This window comes from Neoarius graeffei, chromosome 16 (genome assembly GCF_027579695.1).
Source record: "Neoarius graeffei isolate fNeoGra1 chromosome 16, fNeoGra1.pri, whole genome shotgun sequence".
NCBI classification, from domain to species: domain Eukaryota; kingdom Metazoa; phylum Chordata; class Actinopteri; order Siluriformes; family Ariidae; genus Neoarius; species Neoarius graeffei.
Window position 1 is genome coordinate 6102902 of NC_083584.1, and position 12166 is coordinate 6115067.

At 43.9% G+C, this 12166-nt stretch overlaps 1 protein-coding gene across 10 annotated transcripts; it reads right to left on the reverse strand.

The window, feature by feature from the left end:
* Positions 1 to 1298: 1298 nt before the first annotated feature.
* fam210aa (family with sequence similarity 210 member Aa) lies at positions 1299 to 12139 on the reverse strand. 10 transcript variants are annotated; one of them, XM_060942420.1, is made up of 5 exons: positions 11768 to 12139; positions 9326 to 10395; positions 4854 to 5221; positions 4647 to 4758; positions 1299 to 2840 (listed from the first exon to the last, which is right to left on the reverse strand). In XM_060942420.1, the coding sequence occupies exons 3-5, from the start codon at positions 5189 to 5191 to the stop codon at positions 2607 to 2609; spliced, it is 684 nt and encodes a 227-aa protein (XP_060798403.1). In that variant the 5' UTR covers positions 5192 to 5221; positions 9326 to 10395; positions 11768 to 12139; the 3' UTR covers positions 1299 to 2606. The 10 variants fall into 10 exon arrangements, with proteins under 10 accessions (XP_060798403.1, XP_060798406.1, XP_060798405.1 ...); XM_060942423.1 differs by lacking the exon at positions 11768 to 12139 and having other exon boundaries at positions 9326 to 9390; positions 9800 to 10348; XM_060942422.1 differs by lacking the exon at positions 11768 to 12139 and having other exon boundaries at positions 9326 to 9390; positions 9785 to 10348.
* Between the last annotated feature and the right edge of the window lie 27 nt (positions 12140 to 12166).

A 12166-nucleotide genomic window follows, 5' to 3' on the forward strand; every position in this document is an offset into this window, starting at 1 on the left:
GAGAGAGACAGACAGACAGAGCGAGAGAGAGGGGGGAGACAGACAGAGAGACATAGACAGAGAGGGAGAGACAGAGAGAGGGGGGACAGACAGAGCGAGAGAGAGGGGGGAGACAGACAGAGAGACATAGACAGAGAGGGAGAGACAGAGAGAGGGGGGACAGACAGAGAGAGAGAGGACAGAGAGAGAGAGGACAGACAGACAGAGAAACAGACAGAGAGAGGGGGGACAGAGAGAGAGACAGACAGAGAGGGAGGGGGGACAGACAGAGACAGAGGGGGAACAGAGAGGGGGACAGAGAGAGAGAGAGAGAGAGAGAGAGAGAGAGAGAGAGAGGGACAGAGAGGGGACAGACAGAGAGAAAAAGGGACAGACAGAGAGAGAGACAGACAGAGAAACGGGACAGACAGAGAGAGACAGACAGAGAGGGGGGACAGACAGAGAGAGACAGACAGAGAGCGAGGGAGAGGGGAGAGACAGACAGAGAGAGAGAGACGGGGCAGACAGAGAGAGAGGACAGACAGAGAAACAGACAGACAGAGAGAGACAGAGAGAGAGGACAGACAGAGAGAGAGAGACAGAGAGGGGGACAGAGAGAGACACAAAGACAGAGAGGGGGGATAGAGAGAGAGAGAGAGAGAGAGAGAGAGAGGGGGACAGACAGAGAGAGAGAGACAGACAGAGGGGCAGAGAGAGAGACAGGGGGAACAGAGAGAGAGAGAGAGACAGACAGAGACAAACAGAGAAAGACAGACAGAGAGAATGTCAGTATTTTCCTTGAGTCTAAATATTTAACTTATGAACTGTAATATTCTCTTTACTGAAATAATCATGCTTGAATATTGTAGCTCTTACTGGATTATTTTTCACATGCAGTTCCACACCGCCAGCTCCAACAGGAAAGTGGCTGGTTTCAATAGATAGATAGATAGATAGATAGAGTCTGACACTACATGCATTTATCAGAAGCTCTTATCCAGAGCAACAAACACCACACCCAGAGCAGCCTGGGGAGCAGGTGGGGGTCATGGTCCTCGCTCAAGGGCACTTCCACCATTCCTACTGGTCCAGGGAATCAAACTGGCAACCTTTTGGTCTCAAAGCTGCTTCTCTAGCCATTAGGCCATGACTTCCCCGAGACTCTCGGGCCGAGAGAGATTTTGGATTCCAGCAACTGCAGTGACGGGTGGATAGAAAAGTTCATTTCCAACGCTGGTGTGGAACACGCCATTTACAGGGGACAGGACGGTGTACGCGTGTGTGAGAGAAACAAAACAAGGGGAAAAAAACATTATCTCTTTTTTCCATTTAATTTTATTTATTTTTTCCACTTCATGTCAGTTAAAATAAAGGATGGTAACATAGCAACAGTAACATAGCAACGATGCAGATTTTCCACAACATTGCACACACACCATAAAATAAATACACTCAGAGCACTGAAGTTTAAATATCAAAACACACAACTGTAATAGAGGAGGTAAAGGCTGAGAGTTGGATTTTATAACCTGAAACCCTCCTGTGAGGGTCAGTTAGAGATATTACACCGTCCTGATGACGGCGCTGATCCGACTGGTGGTGTGTTTAATCAGACTTTATCAGATTTAATCAGATTAAACCGTCTCTGTGCTGCTGAAGGTGCCGTCTGTAACATTTACCACATTTAAATACATTTATAAAGCTTTTTATTATTAAACGCTTCCAAAAAAATTACAAAAATTATTCACACCTCACTTTTTTTGGCCCTGAAACAAGCTCCGCCCACAGTTCATGGAGAACTGCTCGGCTCCGCCCACCTTCCTTAGAAACCCCCCAAAACATATAGTTTCAATCAAGAGAGACATGGAGAGAGACACAGAGAAAGGGAGAGACAGACAGAGAGAGAAAGGGAGAGAGAGACAGCGCAAGTGAGAGAGAGAGACAGACAGACAGAGAAAGGGAGAGACAGAGTGTGAGAGAGAGAAAGACAGACAGACAGAATGGTGTGTTTATTGCAGTTTCTCTCCCAGACAGCAGAGGGCACTAAACTAAACCTTCTCATATCTGGATTAGCAACACTACTTCATGCATGTTTTGTCCCAACACTAGCTAGCATATTTAATAACAGGCATTTAACAGAGGCAAGCGTGTTACATTTATCACAGTTTCAAATTTGTCAAATTAACTTCATCCTGTATATAAATAAAACAGCTACAGGATACGAAGCGGTACACGTGTTGATTTTTCAGCTACTGAACAACATCTACAGCATCCGCGAGACACGTCAATGTCTGCACCGCCTCGGAAGGAGTGAATTTAAGCTTTTTAAGTAAAATAATTAAAAACATGCCCTCCCAGGATGGCGGATGATTTGTAGTACTGCACTAGCTAGAACAGCTATCCTGTTAGCCATGATGTAGCCCCGCCCTCACAGCGATGTAAAACTATGGGGGGGGGGGAGGAAGGTTGGGGCGAATCTAGAATAAATCATTGTAATATATATATATATTTTAAGACTGAATGGAAGATTGAACAGGAAGTGATGTCAGTAGTGCACGTCTCGTGTGAAGCCTTCATTTGTTTATATTTATAGATCATTATTGACACAGTGATGAAGTCATCCGTCTTCACTCTTTTTTCTTCCGAAGGTTCACTTTGTCTTTGGTCTCCTGGAGTTTTTCTGTGAACTTGTCCTTGGTTTCTTCGATCTTCTCGGAGAAGCGGTCCTTCGTCTCCTCCATCTTCTCCTGCAGGTACTCTTTAACGGGCGGGGGCGTCGGCATGTAGCCGTGTTTACGCAAGTACTTCACCAAGAGGGACGTCCCACCTAACGTCAGCGTGTAGCGCACCGGAGTGGCGATCTGCAACACACACACACACACACTTATTTTAATAAATTCACTACAGGGATGATTTTTTTTTTTCTTTCCTGAACAGCAGATTCTTTCAGGACATTTTGCTGAATCAGAATAAAAATGATTCATTTGGTTTGTTTTCTGTTTTACAGACCCTCTTGGTTGAGGAGCATGTTTTCAGCCCTACATCGTCATAAAACTCTTTCATTCACTGGTCAGAAATACGGAAATTAAAAAGTTAAACTGAGCGAGAGTCAAAAATCACACAAATCATCCGCACGGAGCCTGTGCTGAAGAACCGATTCGATAATTATCTAAATAAATAATGAGTTAAAAACATTGTGTGTCACATCCAGCGTTTATTTTCTCTCCAGAGCACGCGGTATTTCTGCAGGACTACAGCTCTGTGCTTTGGCTCAGTTTAACAGCTCGCAAAACAAAAACCCCAAAGAAAACAAAAAACACACAGTGCGTTTGATTCACTTCCTGGAGTCGAGCTGATTCAGAGTTGAATCACTTTCTCACTGGAGTTCACTCTGAAGCAGAGTCGGATCCCGTCACTCACATCGAGCTTGTTTGCCCCGAATTTGTATTATTTTTTTACAACACTGTATCCGTTTAATTCGTTTCACTCGTGTCAATTTTCGTCGCGCACTCGAGGCTCTTCTCTGATTGGTCAGGAGTTTTTATAGCTACTTCTGATTGGTTGTCATGGAGGTTGTTTAATTTTCTAAACTAGTCAAATTTATTGGAAATAAAATGTGTAACAGTGTGGTGCACATCATCTCTGTGCTCTTATACTCAAATGTAACTGAACATATACTGAAAATGAAACTCCCGTTACCATGGTGATGAAAGTGCTAAACATCATTATGGTGCAGATCTTCATAAAAATGCTTCTCACAAGTAATATTTCAGGATTTACTTTTAGCTAATATTCCTTTAATGGCTCCTTTAAGGGTTTAGTACATCACAGCCGTGTGTGTGTGTGCGGACCAATCGCCATCTCTCTCTGCTCATGGACGTCATCACTGAGCTCTATGGATCATGTTTATGATTTTTAACACTGTTCAGGATTGGATATGCGTTAATTTAAATGTCCGTATAGAATTCCGAGAGCTGCAGAAACATCTGTAGCTCAAATCCAGAGAAAGTCAGTGATCGTGAACACTACATAACAAAAAAATAACAGAACCAACATTATCATCAGGAGATCGTTTATCACTGCAGGAAAAAAAAAAAGTGCTGAGAAACTTCTTCAATTTGTTTTTCTTTGGATGACTAACGGTTCTAGGTTTCTAAACAGGTTCTCCTCAGGAGTTTTTTCCGGTCCATCTCTATGTCATCAGATTCCAATTATAACCGTTAAGGGTTCCACCAGAGGAACGAGGTGAAGAACCTGGACTCGACTGTACTGTTGTAGTTACTAATAATGACCACTAGAGGGCAGATGGAGAAACGCTACTGAAATTTGTGCCGCTTTTTTGTTACAAGATTAAAGAAAAGAAAGAAAATGTTCTTCACGGTTCCTTCAATTCTGAAGGGTTCTAGCTTTGTGAAAAGGTTCTACTGGACAGGACTGCACTGGATTATTAATTATTATGGCTTTTTTTTTTATCCTGTCTCCGAGTAGAGGTGGGGAATAAACCTGCACTTGGAAGATTGCAGACAAAAATGAAGACTATGTTCAGATGCACAGAGCAGAACCTGATCAAGGACATGAGATCTTAACAAGGTTCAATTAAAAAAAGGTTCCTTCTTTGTCAGACGTTCGGGAGAGTTTAACCCAAAGCTGCCCTGATGACCTCTGACCTTATACATGGCGTATGCAGTCAGCGCGTAGCCGCTCTGGGAATTCTCCAGGAGTTTCATGAGCTTATCAGGAAGTCCGACGTGCTCCAGGAATGGCACCACGTTCACTCCTCTGAGGAGAAGAAAAAAAAACAGAACAGTGAAGACAGTGAATGATTTTTACCGACCCATGGGGAACCTGTAATCGTTTACGTCCGTGCTCCTCACTTCATGGTGGCGTAGTAAAATCCGCTGAACCACATGCAGGAGGTGAGCAGGTGCATGGGGATCATCACTTTGCCGTACTGCTTAAAAGTTCTCTTGAATCTCTGCGCAAGACCCATGGACTGGTCCTGAAGAGGATCTGCAGAGTCGTCCTGTCCGAGTGGACCGTCTCCGGGCGGGGTTCTCTGAGGAACCGAGGACAATGAGGATGAGGTGCAAATCCAGTGCCATCCTGGTGCCAGATGGTTCTGAGACAGAGTGAGGGAGTCGTAGGGCGAGACCCGGACCTGAGAGAGCGGGACAAACCGCTGGAGCTCTCGAACGCACAGGAAACGCATCATCGTGCTTCACTTCTCAGCAACGACGTCCCTCTGGGGATCAGAGAGAAGACACACGGATCTGAGGCACGACACGAAGAAATCTGTTTAACTGTGAATTACATTATTAATGAATGAATGAATGAATGAATGAAGGGGCAGTGTGAGCGAGCGGGATGGTAAACCTGGTGCATGCTAACATGTCGAACTCCACAACATAACCACACTGTCAGGAAGGAGAGACGGTGAGAAACCACCAAAGACGAGAAGATCAGAAGAACAAAAATGGAAAAAGAAGTGATACGAAAATGTCAAGGTGAGGAGCTACGTTAACATCAGGGACGTGTTCCAACGGTGGAAAGACCGCCGAGAGATAAACAGGATTACATTACAGGCATTTAGCAGATGATCTTATCCAGAGCGACGTACAGCACACCCAGAGCAGCCTGGGGGCGGTTTGGGGGTTCGGTGCCTTGTTCAAGGGCACTACAGCCATTCCTGCTGGTCCAGGGAATTGAACCGGCAACCTTTTAGTCTCAAAGCTGCTTCTGCTTGACAGCTGGATAGTGTTAGTGTTTAACAGCTTCACAGAACAGAATCGTTTTATCCTGTTTGTGATCACTTCTTCTTTCGTATGAGACGTCATGCAACGTCGTGCAGCCAAGTTTTTGTCTCCTGATTGGGGTTTGTCAGGTTGATATATGCGTTCCTGGGGTTGCCACATGTACAGTGTCTTGCAAAAGTATTCATCCCCCTTGGTGTTTGTCCTGTTCTGTCACATTACAAGCTGGAATTAAAATGGATTTTTGGAGGGTTAGCACAATTTGATTTACACAACATGCCGACCACTTTAAAGGTGAAAATGTTTTTTTTTTATTGTGACAAACAATAATTAAAATGAAAAAACAGAAATGAGTGTGCATAAATATTTTGCCTCAAACAGGTTTTCCTACAGAATTGCCCTGTATTTAGTGCCATCCATCTTTCCTTCAGTCCTGACCAGCTTTCCTGTCCCTGCAGATGAAAAACATTCCCACAGCATGATGCTGCCACCACCATGCTTCACCGTAGGAATGGTGTTCTCAGGGTGTTGGGTTTGCGCCACACATGGCGTTTCCCATGATGGCCAAAAAGATAAATTTTATTTTGATTTGACCACAGAATCTTCTTCCATGTGTTTGGGGAGTCTGCCACATGCTGTTGGGCAAACTCCAAACATGATTTCTTAAGCGATGACTTTTTCTGGTCACTCTTCCATAAAGCCCCGCCCACTCTGTGGAGTGTACGGCTTAAAGTGGTCCTATGGACAGATACTCCCATCTCCGCTGTGGATCTTTGCGGCTCCTTCAGTGTTCTCTTTGGTGTCTTTGTTGCATCTCTGATTAATGCCCTCCTTGCCCGGTCTGTGAGTTTTGGTGGGCGGGGCCTTCTCTTGTCAGGTTTGTAGTGGTGCCATATTCTTTCCATGTTGCTGTAATGGATTTAATGGAGCTCTGTGGGATATTCAAAGTTTGGGATATTTTTATATCCCAACCCTGATCTATACTTCTCCACAACTTTGTCTCTGACCTGTTTGGAGGCTCCTTGGGTTTCATGTTGCTTGCTTAGTCGTGTTGCAGAGTCAGGGTCCTTCCAGAACAGGTGGATTTATACAGACATCATGTGACAGATCATGTGACACTTTGATTGCACACAGGTGGATCTTAATCAACTGTGACTTATGAAGTGAATTGGCTGGAGCAGCTTTTATTTAGGCGTTTCATACGAAAGGGGGTGAATACTTATGCACACTCCAGATTTCTGTTTTTCATCTTAATTATTGTTTGTGTCACAATAAAACAACAATGTGCACTGTGGCAGCGGGGGCGTGGTCAAGCGTCGTTCTGTGACTGGAGGGCGGAGTCAGGGAAGGTAAGTGGCAGAATCACTGCACCTGATGTTAATTAATATGTGTTTGTGTGTCTTCCCCAGTGACCGCGCCCTATTCAAGGAGAGAGAGCGAGAGCAGAGGGGGCTCTCTCCCCAACCAGACGACTTGTGTGTGTGTGGCTGGGAGAGTAAAAGTTTGCACTGAAAAGTGAAAATAAAAAGAGTTTTGTGAACTCAGTTCTGGCCTGCCATCCTTCTGTGCTCCACCCACACGAACTGTCACAGTAGTGCCGAAACCCGGGAACCCGAGCAGAGAAGGACGGCAGGCCAGAACTGAGTTCACAAAACTCTTTTTATTTTCACTTTTCAGTGCAAACTTTTACTCTCCCAGCCACACACACACACACACACACACACAAGTCGTTTGGTTGGGGAGAGAGCCCCCTCTGCTCTCGCTCTCTCTCCTTAAATAGGGCGCGGTCACTGGGGAAGACACACAAACACATTAACATCAGGTGCAGTGATTCTGCCACTTACCTTCCCTGACTCCGCCCTCCAGTCACAGACCGACGCTTGACCACGCCCCCGCTGCCACATGCACCTTTAAAGTTGTAAGCATGTTGTGTAAATCAAACGGTGCTAACCCTCCAAAAAATCATTTTAATTCCAGCTTGTAACGTGACAAAACACCAAGGGGGGGAATACTTTTGCAAGATGCTGTATATGCTGTGGATGGATGCAGCCCCCAGTGATGCATGTTTGTATTGAACCAGCCAAAACCCCTGTGTGCAGATGGTTAAGTGTGACCCACTTTCTGCGTGGCAGATCTGCTCCTTGAGTTGGATGGTTCAGGGTTCTGCTGCCAGTCCGTCCTCCGCTGGTCAAGAGTGCTGAAATAGGAGCCAATCAGAATCAGGGATGCTGCATGGCAGAAGAAGGGATGACAGGAGTGCAGGCGTTGGTGGGTGAGATATTGCAAAGGATGTTTGTCGTCCCACATGTGACGGCTAATCAGAACCGGTCAGCTAGTAAGCAGGTACCCGGGTCACACGGTGTGTCTCAGGTGACATTACACTCCTTACACACAGACAGTGCTGTTATTGTGATGTTAGCTGTAGTAGCAGGAGAGCTGGATCACATCGCTGCCTGGTTCTGGGATGCCGCCTCGTCCTCTCTGCATGTTAGCATCACAGCAGCAACTCTAGCGACAGTTTCTCTCTCTTTCGTATATCATCAGATGGCCAACTCAGTGTTGTGCAGCCACGCCCTCGTCTCTGGTCCCAAGTCGAAGAGGCCAGCTTCTGAGGGTGGGCTGTATAGGGGGCAGCCGGTGATCATGTGCTCGGCAGTCTGTTCAGTTTCGCCATACTCGCATGCCACACTGTCCAATAGGCCCCACTTCTTCTGAGATGACTTGAAGCGGCCGACCCCAGTGCTTAGACAGTTCAGCGAGGTCCACAGGTGGCGTGGCAGGTCTTCTCCTTTTACACCGCCTTCTGGGTCCCTGATGTATCGTTGGATGCGGGAGGGCCCAGCCGTCTCCCACGTCTGTTTCCAGGATGCTGCCAGCCAGGCGTCTCTGGACAAGTCCTCAGGGATAAACTGTAGCATCTCTTGTGCTGCCTTGTTGTAGGGATGGTGAGACTTGAGCCTGCCTGGTGGAGAGGCAGAGAAGACGACAGCCTCCACGCGGCTTCCCCTGCGAGTAGCGAGAAATGGTGCAAGGCCAACTTGTGAAACTAATGTCGTCGAAGAATCATCGAGCTGGCAGACCAAGGTACAAGCCAAGGTCAAGACCAAGGCAGAGAACGTCCTCCTTAGGGCGGGTGGATACCCCTACCGTCGAAAACCAAGGCCTGTCAGTGCTCCAACTCAATGTCGAGGGCCTTACCATCGCCAAACTCAAAGTCATCAGCAACAGTTTAACAGGAACCTACAACCTAGTGAACGTGAGTTATGTGACTTGTGGTGTTGCTGTTTGCTCCGTATCACTGTATTTCTCCAGTTTTTTTCTTTTAGAACAGTGAGATTATTTGGTTATTTGATAAATACTAATTTAAAATGTTATGCTAGGTAACATTAGTTTGCTTGTTAGCTTAGTTATAAACCCACAGTCCTCTGTACAGTTAGTGTCGTATTTGAAAAACAAAAACAAACAAAAACTAAAACTCTAGTTTTTCCTTCCTTGCGGTTTGGATGAGGCGTTTGTGTGTTTTCATGTCATTTGTTTGATGACGTTGTTCTATTATAATGCTGGTTTTGCTCCAGCTATGAGAAAGAGACGTCCACCTCCACGCCGTGTGGCTGGAACATCGAGACTATCTCCGTCTCCAGCGCTGACTCTCTGTCTGTGTCTGAAAAGTGAGTTAAAAAGAATAATCTGGATGCTTCAGTATTGAACAACTACAGGCCAATATCAAATCTACCATTCATCGAGAAAATCCTTGAAAAAATTGTCTTCAATCAATTAACTGCCTTCTTGATATCAAACAGCTGTTTTGATAACTTTCAGTCAGGATTTCGTGCCAATCATAGCACTGAAACAGCGCTGATTAAAGTTATAAATGACATACGTCTTAATACTGATGCAGGCAAAACATCAGTCCTGGTGTTACTGGACCTCAGTGCAGCTTTTGATACTGTTGATCACAAATACTGCTATATCGACTTGAACACTGGGTTGGGTTGACTGGTAAAGTTATCAATTGGTTAAAATCATACTTAAAAAGATAGAAGCTTCTTTGTTACCATGGGAAATTGTACCTTGACATCAACGTCCTTGACCTGTGGTGTCCCCCAGGGGTCGATCCTTGGACCATTACTATTCAACCTTTATATGCTCCCACTTGGACAAATGATCAAGAACAACTCAATTTTGTATCACTGCTATGCAGATGACACCCAAATTTATTTTGCTCTATCACCTAATGATTATGCCCCCCTTGAATGTCTCTACCAGTGTATCGATCAAATCAACAACTGGATGTCACAAAATTTTCTTCAGCTGAACACAGATAAAACAGAAGTAATTCTATTTGGGGAAAAAAGATGAAAGACTCAGGATTACCACTATTCTTGACACAAAGGGGATTAAAACTAAAGAAATGGTTAAAAATCTTGGTGTTTTCATTGACAGCGAGCTAAACTTTGACAGTCACATGAAAGCAATCACTAAATCGGCATTTTATCACCTAAAAAACATTTCCAAACTAAGAGGACTTGTGTCAAAAAATTATCTGGAAAAACTAATACATGCCTTCATCTCTAGTAGGGTTGATTACTGCAATGGCCTTTTCACAGGCCTGCCAAAAAAGACCATCAAACGACTTCAGCTGGTTCAAAATGCAGCGGCGAGGGTTCTCACACGAACAAAAAGAACAGAGCACATTACTCCAATTCTAAGGTCCCTTCACTGGCTTCCAGTAAGCTACAGAATTGACTTTAAAGCATTGCTGCTGGTGTACAAATCTCTAAATGGTACAGGGCCCAATTACCTCTCTGATATGTTGCAGCGGCCTAACCCAATCAGATCTACCAGATCGCAGCAGAAAAATTTACTGGTAAAACCTGTTGTTAAAACAAAGTATGGTGAAGCAGCTTTTAGCTACTATGCAGTACAGCTATGGAACCAACTGCCAGAGGACATTAAAAAAAAAATCCTGCTGTTGGCAGCTTCAAATCTAGGTTAAAGACCAAGCTGTTCTCAGATGCTTTCTGCTAATTGATAAATATCATCTTTGCATGTTTTAAACTTAACTTTTATTCTATTTTATTCTGCTGTTTTTTTTACTGAACTTTTACTTCATTTTATTACTTTATTTCTACTATTGTTTAATTCTTATTAATTTTCCCCATTTATTTTATGTAATTTTATTTTCTATTGTTTACTGTTTTGCCTTTACCTCTGTAAAATTGAACTGCCGCTGTGTATGAAATGCGCTATAGAAATAAACTTGCCTTAAACTGTTCAGATTTATGGTGATGACGGATTCTGCCATGTTGGTCTCCTGATCAGCGAGTTCTGCAGATTAATTTTTGGGGGTGGAGCTTTTGAAGGAAGGGGTGTGTTTTTGTGGTTGTTGAGCTCAGAATTGCGGATTCCACCTTTAATAGCTCATGTCACTTATTTATTTGGGTGAAAACAGCCTCGTTGTGGCTTTAATAGTCATCGAAATAATAAATAATAATCAACAGTCAGTCAGTCATTCTCACATCCTTCCTTTTCCTGTCATCACTTAGTGAAAGTCCAGCCCACACGAAACCACAAACAACTACATAATTAATAATAATTTCTCATTAATAATTATTATTTTGTTCAGTAATCCAGCAGCACACACGAGTCCTGTTCAGTTTCCTCATGTTACTCAGCATTCTGATGCTACAAAATCATCAGATACACAAAAGTACAGAAATTATTCAGCATTACTGAAACACCGGATGTTTACCTACACGCGCACTCCACTTCCGCATTTTATATTTTTAATTTTCTTTCACCACACACAAAAAAACCCACTGAAAAACGAAGAGTTTCCAGTTTTCAGCCATCAGCCTTCTGCCATTCTCTCTCTGAAACCACAGCGACGCAGACAGCAGGACTCGTGTGCAAAGCATTCTGGGAAATCGAGTGAACGCCCATCACGCGCACATTACAGCGAGTGTGTGAGAAACTACAATTCCCAAACAGCCTCGCGCTCCACTTTAAATTCAGCAAACTATTGCAAATCAACTTACTATTCTGTAGAATTCACAATGTCCTGGCCACAGAAAGGCCCTCGCCGGCCACGGGGCTCGAACCCGGACCTTGAGGCGACAGCACTAACCACTACACCACCGTGCCGCCCTAGATTATTCTTATTTTTTAATTTTACTTGTATAACTACTTTTTTTAATCAATTTTTAAATTATTTTACCTGAACTGTTCAAACACCAAAGCAAATTCCTTGTATGTGTGAACAGACTTTGCAATAAATTCTGATTCAGATTTTTTTTGTTTGTTTTGAGGACAAGTATTTTTTGGTTATTATTATTATGTGGTGGGTGTTTCACCTTAAATAAAGTAATACTTTCGATCACTACGGCATTTTTTTTTTTGACCAAAATAATTACTCAAAACCTAAACAAACGCCATCT

Coding starts and splice junctions, on each gene's coding strand:
- fam210aa (XM_060942428.1), bottom strand. CDS start 5,191: ATGATGCGTTTCCTGTGCGTTCGAGAGCTCCAGCGGTTTGTCCCGCTC. Junction 4,759..4,853: donor TTTTACTACGCCACCATGAA/GTGAGGAGCACG, acceptor TCTTCTCCTCAG/AGGAGTGAACGTGGTGCCAT. Junction 2,841..4,646: donor CTGCATACGCCATGTATAAG/GTCAGAGGTCAT, acceptor TGTGTGTTGCAG/ATCGCCACTCCGGTGCGCTA.